The sequence below is a fragment of the Pseudopipra pipra genome, chromosome 3 (assembly GCF_036250125.1).
Source record: "Pseudopipra pipra isolate bDixPip1 chromosome 3, bDixPip1.hap1, whole genome shotgun sequence".
NCBI lineage: Eukaryota > Metazoa > Chordata > Aves > Passeriformes > Pipridae > Pseudopipra > Pseudopipra pipra.
Window position 1 is genome coordinate 4320674 of NC_087551.1, and position 22503 is coordinate 4343176.

A 22503-nucleotide genomic window follows, 5' to 3' on the forward strand; every position below is an offset into this window, starting at 1 on the left:
ATTATTGAAAAATTATTGAAAAATTATTGACACAGATGAGCCAACCACACACCAAGGAAATGAAAACTAACTGCGAGATGGTCATAAATACAAAGTTTATGTGGAATTTCAGTAAAAATACCCCGAGTATAAATTTGCAACACTTCCATGTAACAGACAATCCCAGGACATTTCCAGGAAGCAATCCCACAGAACACAGCTCACCCATGACATTTAAATTGGTTCTCAACCACCCCAAAGTCATTTTTTGACACACATTTTGGAGGCCCTGCAGCCCTGTCCTTAATCCAAACACTCTGAACAGTCAGTGGCAGCAGCAGCTCCTCCAAGGCCATTTTGTCTACACTGAGGTTGCAAGAACAAGCTCCAATTTTTAAGATTAATCCTAACAGAACACTCAGATTGCACAAAAGGTCGATCCTGACTTTTGGGAAACACACTAAGTTTAACACAATTGTGAACAGTCTAATTAGTACTACTGGCATGATTCAATTAAAATGTGTTTTAGCGGGAAGAAAACTGATCCTGGGAAGTATATGAACATGACACCTTTACTGCACAGCTCATAGTTTTTCTGTTGAACACAAATTTAGCCTTTGCAGTGTTTCCTACTTGCTGTTTGCCAGATGAACTTTGGTCACAGCTGGGGATGTCCAGTGTCACGCTCCAATCAATCTCCTACAAACGTACAGCTAAGTTGGAGGGATCAGTGGCTGCACAGCTTCTCTTTTTCTAAAGCCTAATTACAATTTAGTGATCTCTGTAATGATATACACCAATACATGTCAAACCCCATTAATATTCCCTACTTTATTGATGAAAACACAGGAGCAATGACATCCCTACTATGTTCAGGAACCCTGAGAAGCCTGGCATAGCTCATTTCCAGATTCCCAAGACAGATCTAAACTGTGGTCACTTGCTGCCTGCTTACTTAATCCCTGCTCAGTGATCCCACAGGAAAATACTTGATCTCTTCAGTTTAAACAACCCAAACTCAACGGTGCCAGGCAACAACAGAGGAGATGTCAGCAGAGACTCCGCTCACCACACAGAGGAGCTTCTGATCTTCCTCAGAGCACCCCACAACCCCTGTGCCTTGTAGGACAAAGTGCCACTTGTGGGTTTGTTTGCCTTTGGAATCCAAAGACAGCATAGTGAAACCCAGCTCCTGTGAGAACTCCTTGTTGTTTAAACACCCAAACACCTCGAGCTGAGCACCGAGAAGAGCTATCCCTGACTTTTTCATCCTTCAATTCCCAACAGCGTTCAAGAAAGCCACGTGAGGTGTAGGGATGTGCTGTACCTTTTAAAGTCAAAACCTCCTCAAACAGCTGGAGAGAACATCAGGTGAGTGGCTTCATGAGAATACAAAAGTGAAGCAAAATCCAATCAGAATTCCACATGGACACGCTCCCTCCTGTGGCCTGAGAACCACAAGACCCTCGGGGGTAGAGAACATCCTCTCTGGGGACAGGCAAAGGCATCACTGCCCTCAACCTGAGCTGGATCCAGTCCCACAGATTTTTCCGTGCCCGGTAGGTTTGGATCCCCAATTTAGGGAATATGTCTATTCTGACATGAGCTTATGCAAGTTCCTGTACCTGAACACACACCCCAGCTCCTGCTCGTGTCACGAAACATGGTCACACTCCTGGGGTTCTTTCAGACTTCCCAGAGCTCCTGATGCACAGATAACAGAAAAAAAGAAACATAAGGGAAACAATTCTGTACTCTGAACTTTGAAGTGCACGGTTTTCAAGCTACAGTGGCCACAGAGGGTTTTTTTTTTTATTTTTGGATATAAAAGTTTAGCTTTTCAAAAGCTGCTGTGTGAGCTTCCACAACAACTCATTCCACGGGGCACACCCCACACAGACTCTCCTCATTATAGTGCAATGGATGTTATAAACCATCACATGAGACAGGACACAGACAGGAAAAGCTAAGCTTTCTTAGTAAATATGTTCTTTATGAGCATTTAAAAAAAAACAAACACAACAACAAAACATTACTTTCAACACAAATTGCCCTTATTAATCTCAGTCTCAAAGGAAACCAGCATTTTGCACTTGCAAGCTTGTCTCTTCTAATGAGAGATGATCTCATCTCTGATCACTCTCCATTCTTGAAGAACAAGGTGAAATGCATGCATGTGAGCAAGGCTTATGCAATATATATATGTATATATTTTAAAAATAGTATCAAGATTAAGACATCTTACACACATGGTCAAACACCAACAAAACAAACATACAGGACTTCACTGTAGATGTTCCCTCCCAAAAAAACTCACGTATTAACCCAGTCAAAGGAGTGATATAGTGATTTTTCTAGTGACCCAAGTCTTCTAACCAACCTAATGCTGCCCACCTGACAAGCCATTTTCACTGTACATGTTTCAGCACACACATTTTTATTCTGATATAAGTAGCAAAACTAACAGCTTCTCCCCACCACCCAGCTGTGTCCCCCTCTTTTCCCAGTGACAAAAAGTAGAAAAAGTGATCAAAGGTTAAACCCCTACGTGCCTCTTCAGTTCTGCCAAAAGTATTCCCAGCTGGAAATGGCAGGACTGCACTGCATATGACAAGCTTGGATTGGCAAGAAGTATACAAGTCACTGACTGCAAAGTGAGTATTTCTTGCTACAATCTCCTGATGGGAACAAATTGGAAGGAAAAAAAAAAAAAAAAAAAGAGAGTCACGCTTTGGCAAAAATTCCCCCTGAACAAAATAATTTCCTTTAAACCTTTTAAAAAGTTCCAAGACATTTTCAACATTTAGCTGCCACTCTCTTTCTGCCTGAGGTTTTCAATTACTCCAACTTTTCGGGTCAAAGAACTCGAGCTGTGCCTCTGGATCACCAAAAACTGACACATCCGGGGACGTGCTGTGGGACAACAACATGAACAAAGATGAGTGAGAAAGGTGCTTCAGCTGACAGTGATAAAACCAAACCCATTGTACACAACATTTTTGAGAGAAGACCGGTAAGGTGCCTTCTTTTGGGAGTGTGTCCCTTATCTGTGCTCCTGGGGCGTTTGGGAACAATAAACATTCAGAGAAGTCACAGTCCTGCCAAGCTACTGTGGAGTTAAAAGCCCTGATCTTGCTCAGGGAGGGACACACACACACACACACACACAGAGACATTCCCCAGCTGGTGAAATGAGGTTCACACCCCCTTTTCTCTTAGAAGACAAGGACCAGCTAAGACCCCCTGGTTCTGATTGTCACGGCTAAGGTTACACAGCATCTGTGCTTATCGAACAAAGGAAGCCAGTCCTAGCTTAAAAAAAAAAAAAAAAAAAGGAAAAAAAAAAGACAAGCCTGCTGACAGAGCAGAGGTTTTGGTAAACACAAATGACAAATCAAGTTTAAGCTCCAGCTTCAGACCCTGGTCTGACACTTCTTTGGTCCAGGTGCACAAGATCCCCCACGGAGGACTAGAGTTCCTTCTCGGCCCCCTGACTTTTGCGCTGCCTCACTGAGCTCTCGGTCTCTGACTCAGCCACAGGTTGTTCGCTCAAGTCTTCTGTTTCTTCTTCCCCTGATTCTTTCCCAAGTGCCAAATCCTCCTCGGAGTCCTCAGCACTCGAGTTTGCTGCATCTTCTCCCTCTGAGAGATCCTTCCCATCCGCAGCCTCTTCCGCTTCGTCCGCGGAAAGCTCCGTAGGCTCCTCCGGCTCCTCCAGCGCCGCGTTCTCCACGTTGTCCTTCGTGACGGCTTCCTCTAAACACAACAAGAGTTTCAGAGGCTGCAGTGAGACTGAACCCCAGGACAGTGGCCTGTAAAGGTCACACACCACCTGTGTGTTCTGAAATACTGAGGGATGTCACTGACTGGGGTTATTATCCCAGCTGGGACTGGAACCGGACAATCTCTAAGGTCCCTTCCAACAAAAAAAATTCTGTGATTCTATTGAAAACTTTTATTTTTCAATTCATTCAAACAAATCTTCAGTAGTATTTCTCCTCCACTTTCATTTGGTTTTCTTGCCTATCGGGCACAGACAACTTCCACTTTATTCTACAAACCAAAGACAACCCAATTTTCCCTGACTCCTGGATTATTGGTTCACATGTACTGCCCTCCCTCCTGCAAGTTTACCCTCAAACCTACCATCTCTCACCCACTTACCAGGTGTTTCAGCTTTGTATTTTGAGCTGGCTGGGCAGAGGCAGTCTGAAATCAAAACCAGGATCTGTGGAAAGGACAAAAAGGCATTTATTAGCAATAATTACAGAGGCATTTATTAGCGGTTCCAAAAGTCCCTGCACTCATTCTTTTTAGACAGATACACATAATAAGGCTTTCTAAATTATATTATCTTGCTTAGAGACAAGAGCTAAATAAAAACATGGGAAGAAGTGCTTTCCCAGTGTGTACTAACCAGCATTCTCTGCTTTCTACTCCCCATTTTCTGCCTCCTACTTTCCTAAATTTATTCAGTATTGAAGCTGCTTGCATCTTAAGCAGACAAGTTCAGAACACAGTTGAGGAATTTTATTCCTTGAAAACTCTGAAACAATCTCAGTCAAGTTTTCCTGTATTTTGGAAAGTTATTCCATTCCTACCCCTGCCTCCCCAACGTACAAATGTGTGCTTCCACCTTTTGTGCTTGTTATTCAAAAAGCCCAGCACAGTTTAACCTGAACACAAGGAAGACATTTGTGTCTCCTTGTCACATGCTAAGAATAATGCAAAGAAAAAGAGAGAGCTGACACCATGTTCAAGAAATACATTTCAATCACTGACAAGCTTTTTGGAAAGAGCTGAGAGATTAACTGTACATTTTTTCAGCTTTTGCAGTTTGGTTGTTTTTTTTTTTAAGTGAAGAAAGAAGAAGGAAAGTTTCTTTTAAATCATCATATTCATTTGCAACCAGTTACACTGACTTGATTTGCACTCCTTTGGTGAAAATCCACCATCTAGAAAAACGCAGTTGTTGAAAACACACAATGAAAGACATTTGCCTTTACACAACAATTCTGCCCATATATTATGTCTGGGTTTGCCTAACTTCAAATTTCAACTGCTTTGAAATCACTTCCTAATACTACTGAGAACAAGACTCAATTTTTTTTCTTTATTTCACTAATATTTGGGCTGAAGGGCAGAGATCCAAGTCCAAAAAACAACCTTTACACTTCCTACAAGGAATAGTGACTTAGCAGCAGGTTAAACCAGTGATCAGCAGAATTGTTTAAAAAGCCTTGGCAGTTGCAAAACACTTGTAGACCAAGAAATTGGTCTGAAAGAACTTGTACTCCCATTTATATCTCCTTTTTTTAGCTCAGTTTCTTATTTGCTGTTGATATTTGAGAGATCACAGAGCCACATCTGTGGCTCTGTGAGGAAAGAATCCCAGCTCCACAGGTAAAGTAACTTGGAATTGTTTTCACTGATGAAACAACCCAGGACTCATGTTCTGGTCCTTCACATTCCCACAGAGAGCCAACAGGCTTGCTTGGATCATCTTCCTGATGTTTTGGAGATTGATATTTGAATGCATGAGTAATAAGTGAGGTCAGATTTGACTGTCACTAACGAGGACTCAACCCAAAAGATCACGGGGGAGAGAGAAGTGAGATTTTGTTAAAACCAAGCTGTAATCAAGACCCAACCTTTACCACAAGCAGTATGGAATGCCTCAGAATTTTAACAGAATAGATCAGACTGTTCCAGCTGGGAGGGACCTACACAACCCTCTAGTCCAACTGCTGAGCAAGGTGGAGCTGAGCAGGTTAAAGCACATTATCAAGGGCATTGTCCACAAGAATGGAACACTGACAGGCCTGGGGCATCACTCACCTCTCTGGGAAGCCCCTTGCACTGTTTGACCAGCCCCTGGGTGAAGAAACGCTTCCTAATGTCCAGTTTAAACCTCCCCAGCACAGCTTTGAACCCCTCTCACACATTCTACCACTGGACACCAGGGAATGGATATTAGTATTTAATAGTATTTTATTAAAGCAAAGTTTTTCAGTATGAGAGAAGTTGGGTTATTTTTTTCCACAAGTTAATACAAAGCAAAAGTTGTAGGTAAATGAGAAAAACAAGCCATCTGCTTTCTTACCAAACCCAGGAAGAGGCCAATCAGTAAAGTGGCCAAGATGAAGATTGCATAAGAAACCCAAACATGAATTCCAAGAGTGCCGGTGAGGTAGTTATGGATTTGCTGGAAACGAGAAAGAGATAATTAATAACTTCATAGCTAAAAGCAGTTATGATTTCTACTGCCCACCCCACTGCATAAATTGCTCTCTGATTAAGCCCTTTCATTTAACAGTATTTATACAAAAGTCTTTCCTTTCTGACACCGTTAGATCGTGTTTTTCTTTACTGAGCTGTTCACATTAAAAGGCTTTTTAGGCAGAGGATGCACAATTCCTTCTTCCTGAGACACTCATCATTAGAGATGCCATAATAATCTTACTGGGGATGAATTTCTGAGGGAGCCTCAGAGCACACAGGGAAATGTCCCAACATCCTTCACCCTTATATGGCAACTCTCCATTAACTGAAATTAAGCCATTTATTTTACTTAAGCTGTTTAGCTCCTAAAAGGACCCACCCATTCTAAGCAGACACTGAATAAGTGATTTCACTTATAAACTCAAAGATAATAATCCAAATACAATATTAATATTGCTTTGGAATTGCAAACCTACAAATTCAATTCAGTGAATGAAGCAGCCCAGTGACTCAGGTGGTCTGGGAGGAAGTCAATTATGACATTAGATCTTTCCAAACAAACCACAAATCAACACTCACAAGAGTCCAGATACTGAAATTCCAGAGTACTTTTAAGTGTTAGAACAGCTTCCAGTATTTATTAAAGCACAGCAAGAAGAGTGAGGAAATGTACAGCTGAAATATTCATCCAAGGGGAAAGCTAATTAGAGAAGGTTCCTTCCCAGTTCATCTTTCAGGAAGGAAACTATGGAGATAAAACATCATTACACAACAACCACGGAAGAGAAACACCACAAGGCTATAAAAAGTTAATAATATCCAGAGAGAATCAAAGAGAGTTTGCACAGGAAACCAACAACTCCAAGTTCTGTTGGATTCTGGGTTAGTTTGATGCTGACTGGAAGTGATACAAACTATTCAAACTCTCTACTGTATTCATTTTTTGCAGCACATTACAATATTAAGATATGTTGCTACAGTCAAATACAGTCTCAATCTCTGCTACACTTGAAGATTTTTAAGTGGATGTTCCCTGCACAAAATGGGAAAGGTCTGAAAATTCTCATTATTTGCATGCACAGGAAAAGCTTTGATAGCTCCCAAATGAAAGCATCTCGAAATATTTCAGTAAAATATTTTACATGTGAAATGTTTTACAGTGTACACTAAGCATTTCTCCTTTACTTCTGATAATCACTCTACCATCCAAATTTGTGTCCCTATGCAAATGCTGTTGGCAGTTTGAAACCCCAAAAAATAAACCCTTTACCCTCCCTTCTCCTGTACAAACACAGTGCAAACAAACTGCAGAAGAACATGATTTAAACTCTGAAAATGAGGTAGCCTTGAGAAATAGTATTAAGTGAGATAATCTGGTAGGCCCTTAATGCACTCCTGGTATTTACAACCATTTTTGCAGCAGCTCTCAAAAAAAAAAAAACAACCTACTTTATCCCCTTAGCACAGTTTGATAGAGCTTTGTAACTACACCAAGATAATAAGAAAAGGAAGTGTTTTTATTATTGATTATAATCTTTGCAGTCAAACTGCCATTTTTTGCATAGATTATTAGCACTTCAAAATCTATAGTGCAAAGACACTATAAACCCTATATATATATATATATATATATATATATATGTACACACACTACAAAGGTAAACTTCAGTCTGATAAAAGGATAATAAAAATTTCAGTTAGGTTTTGACCACTGGGATTATTCCAATCATAAAAAGGGGGTGTAGGAAACCCCACCACAGAGTCACTTACCCTGATCCACCCCGAGAAGTGGAACAGCCCTGCCATGCCATGCATCCTAGAAAAGAAGGAAATGGAAGGAACAGGTTCTAAGATGGGGGAGTTGGGATACACAGCAAACTGCACAGAAACCAGGATAAGATTCCATAGACTTCCAATGCCCTTCAGGCCCCAGCAATTATCAGGAGGAGGCCACTGCAAACCCATCTGAGACCCTGAAACCCTAAAGCAGCCCCTTGAAAGAGGACTGTTGATTCTATTAAGGAAGAGCAGTTTCACAGCACAACCCTGTACAGCTCTAACCCCCTTTTCCCCAACTCCCAGCAGCCCTGTAGCTCCTCTCCCCATTACTAAATATCCTACAGCTCTTCTTCCTTCTCAGATAAAAAAAATAAGGACCCTCTGTGGATCTCTGAGGTGAATTTACACATAATAGATTCAGCCAGGATGAAATGCAGGCCACTCACATCTCAGGTTCATCCTTTGTGTCATGGAAACACTCTATTTGGTATTTCAAAGCAAATCCACCCTGAAAACAAATTTTGATACACTGTGTAAGCACTACACTACTTCCCATTCCACAGGAGGACAAAAGGCTCTCTTGTAAAGACACAAATAAAAAATCCTTAAAGCCAAAGGCTGCCTGGCCCAGTAGCCAGGAGTCATGAAGGAATAATCTACATAAACATGCTCTTGATTCCAGCACTCAGCAGATATTGGAAGTGGCACTTACATAATGCTCAGTGGCTGTATTATTTTTAATCTCTTTTCAAAGATGACAAACAAGCCTTAGCAGGCAGGAACAAAAGGGAATGCAGCAAATAAACTGCTTTTAAAGGTGAGAAACTGGAAAGCAGGCTGTCAATCCAGATTGCTTCTGCAAAGCTACATGTCTAGGGAATAAAGGCCTTTTGTCTGTAAGCTGTCAACATAGGGCCCTTAGTGAATAATGAGCTATAAAACATGGCTGTTGTTAATAAAAACAACACGTTACATTATGGAAGATGGAGATTTCCATCCTGCCACAGGTTCCACAGCTTCCCATTTCCTCTCCAAAATGTAGCCTTGAAGATCTTCCAGTGTCCGGGAGCCTCGGTACCTGCGGAACACTCCGTCGTTGGCACTGGAAAACAGGAATTCCCATTGACACACACGTCCCCTAAAACGGTATCCACGGCAAAAAAACCCCAAGGAAACCCCCCCCCACATTATAGATTTCACTTGCTCAGAAATCTGAGTGTTTTGGAACTGCATGCCATGATGGAAGGTCTCAGTCTTTACCAAAACTTGTTAAATATTCACTTGCACTCCAGCAAATACAAAGCACATGAGGTTAACAACCAAACCCTTTTTTAAATACAACTCAGAAGTGTGCATACAGATGTGTATATATATATCTGCATGACTCATGACACCCTGACTTAATAAAGGGTTCAGTATTTTAGGGATGACAACACTTTGTTGGAGTAGAGCTACAGGAACTGCCTTCTCTGATCCATTTTTTAAAGGGAAACTTAGTGAAGTCCCTTAAAGTAAGATGAGGATTTTACCATACAAGCAAAGCTCCAGCAGTAACCTGAGCTAAAACCAGAAGTCATTACTCCTTCATTCCCCCCTACATCTCAGAGTTACAGTCCAAAACAAGTGACAAGCAGGACACAACAGCTGCAGTTTGCAGCAGGAAACACTTACTGGTAAATTGTAGGAAGTGTCGTGACGAAGAAACGACCACTCAAGCCTAGAAAGGGGGGAAAAAAAAAGAACAAGCAATTCAGTAAAACTGAAGTTTCTCAGCATTCTGACTTATCTATAAATACCTACAGATTTTAATTAGAAAGCAACAGATGCAGGGCTGTTACCACTGTTTTGTAAATACAGGTTTAACAGTTTGTCTTCAGAAATGCTACAAACAGTAACAGATACTAAATACTGACAAACTATGGAAAAATGCTGACCTTGGAGAACGTTTACTGCAAGCAAATTTTTCTAATTAATGGTTTTCCCTGATCAATATTTGCAAAGAGCTGAAGTTTGTGACCAGAGCAGCTCCAACTGAGAGGAAGAGGCACACAAATGCACATCGTGTTCCAGGATGTTTCCAGGTTCTTATTCTTCCTTGCCACACATCATTCCTCTCCAGGTAACTACAAAGATGGATAAAATAGCCTGGGACATCTCAGCATTCTGTTTGGTAAAATATTGCCAGTTTAAGCCATGACAATCATTTTTGGAGCATCAGCCATGAGACAGCAGAAAGGACAAAAAAACCCCAAATAAACCAAAAAAGAGCCTCCAGAAGTGATGAACCCCTAGATGTGCAGTCCAACTCCATTAGGAAGGGCTGAATTCCTCAAGCCAGCGACTGCCATTCATCTAAAGCACCAATGTAAAGAGTACAGTTATTTAACTTGGCCTTTTGTAAAATTCTGTGAAAATCTTTGGGGAAACTAAGTCCCTATTCAGCTTTCAATAATGCAAACAGCTTTGGGCACCAGGATTAGCCACGGGAAAGTACTGGAGCAAGAGAGTTTCTGCCTTTAAAGACAAAGATGAGCCATACTGCAACAAGACAGGTATTTTTAAAAGGAGTTTCAGTGGTGATGTTTTTCCTAGTTTGAATTCCTCCATGGAATAGGCAAAAAAGTGTTGTGGCTCTTTTTGTTGTTTGGGGGTTTTTTGTAGATGTTTGAAGCATCTTTAAAGCTCCAGAAAGGAAACTTTCTTTGCTTCAACTTTTCAGCTCTCTGCCTTTACTGCTGTGAGATGCAAGGTGGTGGCAAACTTTACAAACCAGTTAAAAGCTGTGCCAGCACAGGAGATGCAAAGTAAACAAAGGCCCAAGTGTAACACCGGAATTAATAAAGCACAAAGCACAGCTGCACAAGGAAAACTGGCTGGAGAGCCATAAAGAACATAATGAGCTTAAGGACAGAGAAAGTCATGGGCACACTGAAAAGACTCCCTGAAGTTCTTACAAATACTGGGCAGGCAAAGAGGAAACAAAATAGCTGCCTTAAACCTCTTACCAGTAGCCAGTCTTAGAGCAAAGATGGTCTCAGGGGAATAATAAAACCTAAAAGTTTAAAATCCGTTGCCAAAATGCATTGAAGCATCCCCAAAACTGGAGGTTTGCTGGTTATCTAAGGCACCTCCAGCTGGAGGTTTGCTGGTTATCTAAGGCACCTCCAGCAAAAGCAGATGTGAGTCAGCTACAGAATTTAGGCACAGTAAGTTTTGGTGTGTGTTTAACACAAAGTTAAAGTGGCTACTAGTTTAACTTGAAATACAGTTAAGCATCTGCTTGCAAATCAAAAACTGGCATCCATTATGAAATCAACAGCTAATCAAGAACAAAGAAATCTTCAGTATTTGCACTTAAACACCCCCTAAAATACAGAGATCTAAAAATACAGCTGCTTTCATCCAACAGCCACTCAAGGCAGATCCAGAAGACCCGAGAAGTCTCATTTTAATTCACAGGTGAACGTTGCAACTGGGAGCTTAAAAAAGGCCCCACAAACACACAGAACCTGGGCATCCAGAAGCATCTCCAGGACTTGCCTTTTCCATCCTGAGTGTTTCAATAGAGGAGATGAGGCAAGAGGAGGCACTTTAAGGCCGGAACACGCAGTGACTGAAATGTGCTGGAAGGCCATTAAGGCTCTGGAGGGTTTATTCTTCAGGCATCTGCTGCAATTAAGCCCCATGAACGGCCACTTTTCTCCTGCAGGTTTTGGCAGGGCAATTTTCTGCAGCTTAACACGTTTTGGCTCCTTTCAGTGTGATGGAGGGGTTGCATAATCAACACTAATTAAGGTACCATTGTGCAGGCAGGAAGAGGAGACTGAGCACTTCAACACACCAACTGAAAGGATGGAGCACAGCCCGTGGGAAGAACACCTCAGGAACTTTGGGAAGCTTCCAAAGGAACTCAGGTACCTTCAGAATCACATCAGCACCAGGGGTAAGATAAGGGAATAAATGTTTGTTTTCCAGTCAGAGTATGAAGTATCTGATCCCTGCCATTCAATTTTTTTACCTTTGAAGTCCCAAGTATTTTATTTTTACAGCCTCCTATCCAAAAGTGCATTTTGAAATTACAGCCATATCCCAGTGCCACAGTCAAGATGGAAATCCTTTCATTGGAACATTACATAAGCCAAAGAATCCCTGTCTAATTGGGAGAAAATAACTGGATAGGATTATAATGAATGCCCATTTGCAGCCTTACTCCAGAGTAACCATTGCTTTGTCAAAGTGAGAATTTGGCTTTAAATTTACATCTATTTACAAAAATGTAATATTTAGATTAATCTGTTTATTAAGCTATTAATGATTACTATATGCAGCTTTTTGGCCTAAGAGTTTTTGCATATTTGTGAACTTTTAACAAAACATGAACCCATAAAAGGTGATTTTAAGACCAGAGTTTCAGTAATTTCCCTGCTGTTATTTGATAAAGCAACTTGTTCAGCATGTTTTCAACTAATAAAATGAACACATTTTACACACACTTTCTAAGGCAAAAAAAGAAAAAAAAACAGTAAAGCTCAGCCTTTTTATTCTAGTAACATCTCTCTGATACTGCTGACAAAATCCTTTATCCCCTCAAAGCCAAGACAAGCGTGAAGCATTCCCAAGGGATGCAGAGGTTTAAACAATATTAGCACTGCTTGTACAAACACACATCCAAACCTCTGAAGGGAGTCACTAAAGGAGTAAATTAGATTGCAGTCCTGCTTCTGTGGACAGCCAAAAAACCCCTTCCATAAACACATTTGCATATGTGCATCACCAGCAGAAAACAGCAACAGAAATAACAAATAACTGCAATTTAAAGCACTACCACAGTTAAATAAGACAATAAAGCAGCACCATCACAGAAACAGTTAAGGGCTTTAATTAAGGCAGTGCTACCACACCCTGGGACTCTCCAGTTACAGAGCTGGAATCTTCTGCAGACACTTTGGAGGAGACAGGAATGAGAGAGGCAACAGCTTTCAGGGAAGTGGATTAAAATAGAGAATAAGCCTCTTCTATTAAGTATTAAGCCAGATCACTCCCCCAATTCTTTAATCCTTCAAATGGAGTTTATAAACTTCACAGATAGGAACTACACGGAGAAATAAAAAGGTGCATGAGGTTATTTTGGTTTTAAAAGCTAAATAAGTACTAAGTGGTGCTTATATTGAATAATTCCCGTTATTAAAACAGTCTGTTTCATGCTGTACCTGGCTCCTGAGTGACATCCACCTTCCCAACAGTGATGCCAAGATGTTCACTCTCCTTGGCAAAGCTCTCCCAAGTGGATTCAATCTGCTGACAAGCTGGACACCAGGGAGCATAACTGAAGGGGAGAAACAGGTTAAATACTTTAATATTCTTACACTTAAAGACACTCAAATTGACTCATCCTACAGAGAAGACACAAACATATCAATCACAAAGGAAAAAACCCACAGTTTTTCTTGATTAAGTCTGCTGAACAAGACAACCAGGTAGTTTTTTATCAATCCCTCCATTCCTCCTCCTGTTATTAAAACAAAAGCAAATCTCCAAAGGTTGGAGAAATTCATATCCAAACTCCTCAGCACTTGTGATGGATTCTATTTACATAGGAAATAAATCCATTCCCATGGCAGAGCTCTGAATTATTGATGCCGGGCTGTGCTCTGCAGTGGATCCTTCATCCATCATCACAACATTTTGTATTGATTTCCCACAGCTCAGAACTTCTAGAAATTAAATCTGCCTCAGCCCACTACTCCACACAGCAGAACATATCCTTTCTGATAGCACCCATTAGAGATTTAAACAGAGTGCACATCGAATTCCTACTGCTCAGACTTATTGTCTTGCTCGGGTCTTGTTTGCTCCCTGGATAATTTCAGAGAAAGAACGTTTCAAAAGATGAATTTCTGGTCATTTCTCACAGAGGAGGTCGAGTCAAATTTACTCTGAGCACTTCATGGGAGCTTTGAAACTTTAGTATTCAAAAACAGGAACTCTCGTCTCTTGGGAGTTAAAATGACACCATTTAAAAATACTTCTTGTATTTAACTGTACTAGGAATTTTTAACTGTGAAAGCCACTATCTTGTTGGGTTTTTTTTTTTTGAGTCACCATCATCCTGCGTGAAAGCATCTGAAAAAAAAGCACATAAATCTTATCCTGCCAGAAGACAGCTCCTCGATACATTTCAAAAAGCTGCTGGAAACAAGCCTCACATGCAGCACTGTTTCCATTGTGCTGCTGGCCTGCAGAGGGCTTTTAATAATAGTCTGACAGGTACTGTACTTCCCAAACAGCACTGTTTCATTAGAGCAGCCTGACTGATAAGTAAGAACCACATACATCCATCAGATAACGCTGCTGGTGTTGCTCTAACACGAAAGACAGAAGTTGGACTGTTTTCCAAATGTGTCAAATTCATGCCATGAGATTTTCACAATGAATACACCTGTTTAGTCTGATCTTGAAATAGAAATATGGGCCCTATCGAAGTTTATATTTACATTTGACGTTCAGGAGCAGTTCTGAATGAAATTAGGTGGAATATTCAACACACATGGCTAACATTGTTATCACTATAAATATTTTCTTTAGTTCAAAGCAGCATTAAAATCCACCTATGTCAGGGTTTGGCAGTGACACAACACAACAGTGAACTTGCCCAAGAGCACTAATTGTTGACTACCTCGTTTTTATTACTGATACTGGACATGGGATGGCAATAGTTCCAGCCCATGCTACAGGATCCAGCCACTCCAGCACGACCAGGACGAAAATATTTGCTTTACATTCCTGAAATTACACATCCAGCTCTTGCCAGCCAGGAAACACACTCTGTCCACACGAGTACAAGACAGAGCTTGCATGAGAAATCAGATTTCTGCAAGTTAGCACTGCTGTTTACTTCAGCATCCTCTCTTTTCTGAAGCTATAATGCCTGCATTTGTTAGGCAGCACCTGAAGCACCAAGAAATTAAGGAGTGCTTCCTGGAAATAACAAAAAAAAAATTATATTAGCAAAGCTTTATTGTGCCTCAGTCTTAAAAATATCTTCCCTTACACTTTCTCTTTCAGGAAGGTACTGGAGAGCAAAATACTTGATGCTTAGATTATCTTCATCAAAACTGTCAAAAGCCTTCTTTCTGCACCCTGAAGAACTGAGGCTTTAAGGACCTACTTGATTTCAACGTGGGCTTCTAATGAATCCTTTAGGACTGTGGCTGAGTGATATTTCCACAGAAGTCACAGTACAACTGCCATTCTTATATTCCCCAGAAAAAATAAAAATAAACAAACCTGTAGGAGCAGGAAACAACACCACCAAATTTAGGGCTGTTCCCCCTCCTGCTCCTGCCTTTGCACAAGGGGCAGCTCCAACTTTTACCTTGTTTGCAGTGCTCCCTGTGCCTTACAAGAAAACAGGCCTTTCCAATTTAAAAATCTAAGTCCACTGGAATTTAAAGCAAGACTTGGGCACTTGGTTAAGGAGAAAAAGTTTTCAGCAGCCTGTTACACCTTAAAAAGCAATTTGCTGTGCTTCACCATTTAACAATCAGGTGGAAAACACCACATAGCTACAAATCACAAGCTTCCAAACTATTCACTGCAGGCAGGTTTCACAGATTTCCCAACACACAGCTCCTACCTGGCACAAAGTTTTACAGCTGAAATATTCCCCTAGGCTGTCAGCCCTCCATAAAAAGAGGCAGCTGACATCTATCACTGCAACAACAATTGGCCTCAGGGGGTTAAAATCACTATTTCCAAGTAGCCAGGAGTTTTCTGGTTCCTACTCCAACCCATTACAGCACCTGAAGCTTTTTGCAGAGGGCACAGAGAAAGCAACACACAAAAGCCAAATTTGAGGCTCTTAGACACACACTTTGCTTTTGACTTCTATTTATCTCTGATTTAAAGCATAAAAGCTTTGGCTTTCACATACCAGCAACTTCACTGAGGCAATACAAAAAAAAAAAAACCAATCCCCACCATAAGTTAAAACCAGTTTGAGCAAAGTGCCATTCAGGGCAGAGGAGAGCATTAAACACAGTGACTTCACTGAGATGTCCTGATACAGTTCCCAACTCTGAGCCATTTGTGTCTCTTCTTGTTCTGTCCACCAATTCCCTCATTTTCAAATAAATGTCACTGACTCCTCCTGCCTGCTTTTTCCCCCTCCCATTATTGATAATCTCAGTGAGGAGATGTAACATCAAGGGTACCATTTCTTAAACCAAACTGTTTGATGGAGTTCCTGTCAGGAGAACTCTTAAAAATAAAGTAAAAATGTTCAGACAGCATCTAACAGTCTGTTAAAACAGTAGCAGAATTCAATTATTACTTTTATTCTTTTAAGTAGTTTGGCCTTATTTGCTACAGATTTCACGAGCATACAAAAAAAAAAAGGGACCCTCAACAACTTTCCATTCACAAGCTTTTTTTTTTTTAAGAAGGAGAAATTAAAGCATAAAGCAAATCAATCACTAAAAAATTATGTAAAATGTTCTAGAGCTTCAGCAGATTAAGTTCCATCACTCTCCATGGTTTTATGTCCCCTTCTGCAATATTAAGCATCTGCTACAAGGATATTTCTGCTTCATATTTTATCAGTTTTGATAACTTGCCTTTCATTCCCCCTGCTTTTTGGGTTTTATTGGGTTGTTTAGTGCTTGGAGTTTAAGAACAGGACAAAGAAAAGCTTGGATACCAACAAGAGACTAAACTCCTAAGTGACAGAAAATTCCCAATCTTATTGAACTTTCAATCTAAGCTACAGCAATCATTAAATAATTTATTAAATCCTTCAGGAGTTTATTTACACAAAGTGTTTCAAGCCAGCCGATTACAAGCATTAAACCATCTAAACACCAAAACATTCAGCTACATTTTTAGCCCCCTGCCTTGGAACTACAGCCAAAAGTGCTGGTGGGAGGACTGAACCCTTGTGATTCTCTGGCCTAGGAGGCAGCAGGGCAATATTTAATGATATATGACAAAGGGAAAATAAAGTATGGACCTACACTATAATAAGCTAGCCTTAGAAACGTGACTATTACACTGATTTTCACCTGGCTAGAATTAAAATAGAAAATTAAGGCATTCTTTTTCAGGTGCTAAAACAAAAGGGAAGCAAAACATTTAGCACCTGGTGTAGAAACAAGTACCTAAAGTACTGCAGATGTAACAAGAGTGTAAAGAGTTTCTTTTTGTACTCAGAGATCAAGTTCATTGATGGTGGTTTTGGTAGGTTGGTTTTTTTTTTTGTCTGACTGTTTTAATTTACTTCAAAAAGAAGAGGATGTTAAATTAAGATAAATCGAGGTTGGAACAAGTTATGTTTACAAACACAAAATAAGCAGAGCAGAAATTAGCTCCCTACATTCCAAACGGGCACAACATTAAAGACAAAAAGAAAACTCCTGGCGTTAATGAACCATTATCTTGCTCCTACACACTGGAGATAAGGAAATAAGGAAACTTTGTTACACAGCTCATCCCGGCAGCAAATTTGCAGCCCTCCAGTGAGGACCTGTGTGCTCTGATAGTTACAGGAGGTAAAAAGGGTTGCAGTGTCTTGCAGAGACACTTTATCCAGAACATTTTTATCAATGAGCTGCAGCAGCACTTCCAGGGCCTGCGATTTTGCCAGCTCGGAATAACCAAATATTTACAACAAGTCAGCCAAGTACACACACTTCAGCTACAAGGGATGGAGGGAAAAAATCCTATTTCCACTACAGGTCCCACACACAAGTAATTTCAAACTTAAATTTCTCTAGTTGTGCACATGGGAACAACAACAATTGGAATTTCAGAGTAAATTTTCCAGAAAAACTGACATTAAACAGCAGCAGTACCTGTTCCTCACCATGGCAAAAGGCTTCAAGAGCAGGTGACCAAAATAAGTTTGTTTTTTTTTTCATAGAGATCCTATAACAACATTTGCATTAATTAAAATAAGCACTGCTTAGAAAACAACGGTCTTGTAAAGAAACAGGAGGTTCTTCTAACAAACGAGGGTTTAATGAGCATTGCTGCAGTCCTGCCAACAGACCCACCACACAGCACGGGAGGAATCAATGGACTCCTGGCTGGGATCACCAGCTCTGAACCGGATAAAAACCACCAGGAACCCAAAATCCATCAGCACGAGAACTGCTGCAAGAACAGTGAAAAAGAAAAAATCAATACTAGATCTCAAACTTCTGATTAGACACGATTGGAAATGTCAAACTCTGCCTAGTTCGACAACACCAGCACTGGGTTGCAATAGTCAATGAAGACAAAGGTTTCTCCTCAGTAAAAAAAAACAAACCAGAAAGCACTAGAAGTGCACCACAGAAAGAAGCACAGAGAACTGAGGATCTTTCACACATCACACACTGCACAGAAAATGAAATAAAGTCTAATTTAAGCGATGCAGCAACACGTTCCACACTCTGCCAGCACTAAAGCTGACCCTGCTATCGGCAGTGCCTGTCACTCCAAACCAGAGGGGAATGTTGCAAGGGGAATAAAGACTTGCAAAGGATTTTAACTGCTTGCTATCCCAACCACTTCTGATTTCAGTTAGTTCCTCTTTTTTTTCCTTTCTTAAAAGCATGCACCACTAATTATTGAAATATTTTCTACTAGAAATAAAAATCTGTAGTTGCCATAAATAATCTTTTTCCTCCTTAAAACTCACCAACACACACGTGAATCAGTAACTTCCATACAGTTCCTTCCACAGGAGACTAAGATGTACCAAGTGAAAACATTTCAATTTAAAAAATAGATATATTTTCTCCCACTTTGAGGTTCTCTCTTTCCCCACCTTTTAGATCACAATAATTGAAAAGGGAAAGAAAGAGGCTCAAAATCAAATCCTTAGCCAGCACAGTGGGCACCCCTGGGTCTCTCAGACAGCTATTTCAGGATTGTTCCCACCTAGTCATTGATTAACATCAGGTGTCCAGCAGGATCCTTAACAGTAAAGTCCTAAGGGAAGTGATAGTCCCTCCCCCTAATCAGAGACTAACAAGAGATATTTGGAGACATCTCAAATTCAACAGTAAAGCAAAACTTTAGGCAGCTGAGCAGGTATTCGTGCTGGAGCATGGGGTCAGATGTTCAACCTGTTTCAAACTTCAGCACCTCCACAAAGCAGCACACACCCCACAATAAAACCCTATTTCATAGCTGCACAGCCCACAGGCACCATGTGAGTTCACTGCCTACTTAAACTACTTTTTTATTCATTGCTGTCTTAAAAAAAAAACCCTCAAGCTCCTACCCCTTCTAAATACAAGCAGGTGAGCGAGGCTCCAAGAACAGAACACCACGTGAACATCAAGAACTGTGTCATGTCTTAAAACTTAAAACTCCACACAGATAAACCTCTCCTGATGTCACCCGGCCTGGGAACAGCAGCACTGGAACGTTAATGAAACCTGATGGATCTCCCTTGAAGGGGAACTCCAGAGCTCAAGGCTTGGAGTGAGGGTGTGCTGGGATATTATGTAAGGCTGCTTTGGAAGCCTGCTCCTGCTAAGTATTCCCTATGGAATTCAGCCTTCCTAGAGCTCACACAGAACCCAGTGACAGCCCCCCCCCCCCCCCGATGGGGAAGCAGGTCAAGGAGCAGCACCTGACACTATTCCTCAGCAGGGAGCTGGGCGGAATGATCCCATTTAACCTTGGGCACTTGGACAAGAACCTGAGGGCCAGCTGCTTCACAGAATCACAGAGTGGTTTGGGCTAGAAAGGGGCCTTGGAGATAATCCAGTTCCAACTCTCTGTCACAGGCAGGGACACCTTACACTAGACCAGGTCGCTCAAAGCCCCATCCAAACTGGCCTTAAACACTTCCAGGGATGGAGCATCCACAACATCCCTGGTAACCTGTGTTAGGGCCTCAACATCCCCAGAGTATATTTTTCTAGTATCTAATCTAAGTGTACTCTCAGTTGGAAGCCATTCCTCCTTATCCTGTCACCACATGCCCTTGTACACAGTCTTGCCCCATCTTGCCTCCCAGTTCCCTTCAGGTACTGGAAGGCTGCAATGAGGTAACCCCAAAGCCTCCTCTTTCCCAGGCAGAACAAGCCCAACTCTCTCAGCCTTTCCTCACGGGAGAGGTGCTCCATCCCTCTGATAAATTTGGTGGCCTCCTCTGGACTCACTCCAACAGGTCCATGTCCTTCATTCAGCGTCCTTCACTCCCCAGAAAGGAGCGACCCGTGTAACCTTGGTCACTCTGTGCCCGCACGGGAGGAGAACCTGAGGGGCAGCTACTTCTGTCGGGTCACCCCAGCCGAGGGCAGCGAGTGCCCGCAGGCTCAGGGCGGGCAGGGGGGACCGCGGGCACCGCCGCCTCCCTCACGCCGTGCCCGGGCGGGGGAGCTGCGCGGCCCCTCCAGGGCATGGGAAGGCCGGCAGTGCCCGGCCTCCTCTTCCCCACTGCGGGGCAGGAGGCACCGGCCGCACCCGCCCTTCAGCGGGAGCCCCTCACCGGGAGCCCCCCTCGCCCCCCCGGCATACGCTGCCTCCGAGGCGGGCGGGAAAGCGGCCGCTACTCACAACTCCAGCATCCACTGGCCCTGCAACACCAGGCTCCAGTTGGAGCCGCACAGCACTCGCACGGGGCTCCGCAGCTCGCCGGGGCTGGAGGAGGAGAAGGAAGAGAAGGAGGATACGGCGGCGGGACCCAGCAGCGCCGCGAGGAGCAGGGCGCTGAGCAGCCACCACCCCCGGCGCCAGCGGCCCAGCGCCATGTTCGGCCCGCCCGCCCTCAGGAAGTGCGGGCGCGAGCGGCCGCTGCGGGGGCGGCGCCTGCGCGGGGCAGGGGCGGCTCCTCCAGGGCGGCTCCGCCCGGGGACCGCCCTCCCCTCACGGGAAAGCGTGGTGCGCGGAAGGGAAAGGCTCTTTTTCCCCTCACGGGCAAAGGCTACCTTCCCCTCGCGGGAAAACGTGGTCTGCACGGAAGGGAAAGGCTCCTCTTCTCCTCACGGGCAAAGGTCGCCTTCCCCTCACGGGAAAAGCTGCCCTCCCCTCACGGGAAAGGCGCCCGTTCCCCTCACGGGCAAAGCCGCTCTGCACTCACGGGCGAAGCATCCCTTCCCCTCACGGGCAAAGCCTCCTCACCCTCACGGGATAGGCGCCCCTTCCCCTCACGGGGGAAGCGCCCTGTTCCACGGACCCCGGGAACAGGGGTCCCCGATCAACCCCGATCTCCCGCTCCAGGCACGGCCACTGGGCAAAGCGCTCCAGCCCCAGCGCTGCGGCGGCTTCCAGGTCGCTCGGTCAGGTTTTGTGATCCTCCTCCTATAGCATTGGGGCGCCCATAACGAGGAGGCCTGTTCGAGGTGCCGTGTGGTGAGAGCTGGTTGAAAGGCTGTGAGGCGCCAGCGCAGTCGGGGTGTGCTGTGGGATCACGGTAAAACAAGTGTTCCCTAGGGCCGGGAGGGATTGTCACGGAATCCCGGCATCTCAGAAGAGTTCGAGTTGGGAGGGACCTTTGGAGATCATCCAGTCCAAGGCAGGGTCACCTGGAGCAGGTGACACAGGAGCTTGCCCAGGTGGGTTTGGAATGTCTCCGGAGAGGGAGACTCCACGCCCTGCCTGGGCAGCTGTTCCAGTGCTCTGCCACCCTCAAGGTAAAGTTTTTCCTCAGGTTGAGGTGAAACTTGCTGTGTTTTAGTTTATGGCCATTGCTCCTCATCCTGTCGCTGCTCTGCCTTAGGCAGGCAGCCCATCCATCCCAGTGTATTGTCTACCCCATCCTAGACACATAATTCCATGTTTTCCCTTGACTTCAATGAGATTCCTGTCAGCCCCATCCCTTTACCTTGTCCAGGTCCCTCTGAACAGCAGCCCTGCCCTTGAATGGAATGATTGCACCCTCAATTAGTGGAAATTAAGACAATCGACTTCCTTAGTTAGCCTGGTAAATAGACCAAAAAAAAGAAAACAAGGCATCATTGTACAGGTCTGGGCTGCCTTCTTGTCCAATATGGAAATTCTTGTTTGGCTGGAGATTATCTTGGCTGGGAAGTAACTTGTGATGAAGGATTTTCTACCATTTACTGGGGAAAAAAAAAAAAGTTGATAAGCTGTTGTTAAAGCATTTCTACCTTTCTTGCTCCCCCCCCCCCCCAGTAAGCAGTAGGACTTACACCTCTGGATTTTATCCCACTTCAACAATTTATTTTATGAGGCTCCTTTACATCACTCCCATATTTCCCCATAGGAATCTGGGCTCGATGGAACCATTCCTTAAAGCCTGAGTATTGCTCTGACCTTGACTTACTGACACTGGAGCAATCTCAGTGTGTTTGGGAACTGAAGCAGAAGGTGCCCATAGCACTGCTCACACCATGCAGAAATGAAACAATTACAGTGATTTTTCCTCTTTTGCTGCTTCTCAGGAGTCATGAGGCCTCTCCCAATGACTCAGTGATATTCTCTCCTCACTAGGTGTTCCAACAGTACCTGCCATTCCCAAAGAAGAGATCTGCTGACAGACATCCCTGCCTTTCTGTGCTGTGAGCT

At 43.1% G+C, this 22503-nt stretch overlaps 1 protein-coding gene across 1 annotated transcript; it reads right to left on the reverse strand.

Annotated features, from left to right (window-relative positions):
- Positions 1–78: 78 nt before the first annotated feature.
- Positions 79–20758, reverse strand: TMX4 (thioredoxin related transmembrane protein 4). The gene is made up of 8 exons (XM_064647505.1): positions 20533–20758; positions 13191–13306; positions 9652–9697; positions 8954–9082; positions 7972–8017; positions 6083–6184; positions 4144–4207; positions 79–3735 (listed from the first exon to the last, which is right to left on the reverse strand). Exons 1-8 carry the CDS (start codon positions 20724–20726, stop codon positions 3449–3451), a joined length of 984 nt encoding a protein of 327 aa, XP_064503575.1. The 5' UTR covers positions 20727–20758; the 3' UTR covers positions 79–3448.
- Between the last annotated feature and the right edge of the window lie 1745 nt (positions 20759–22503).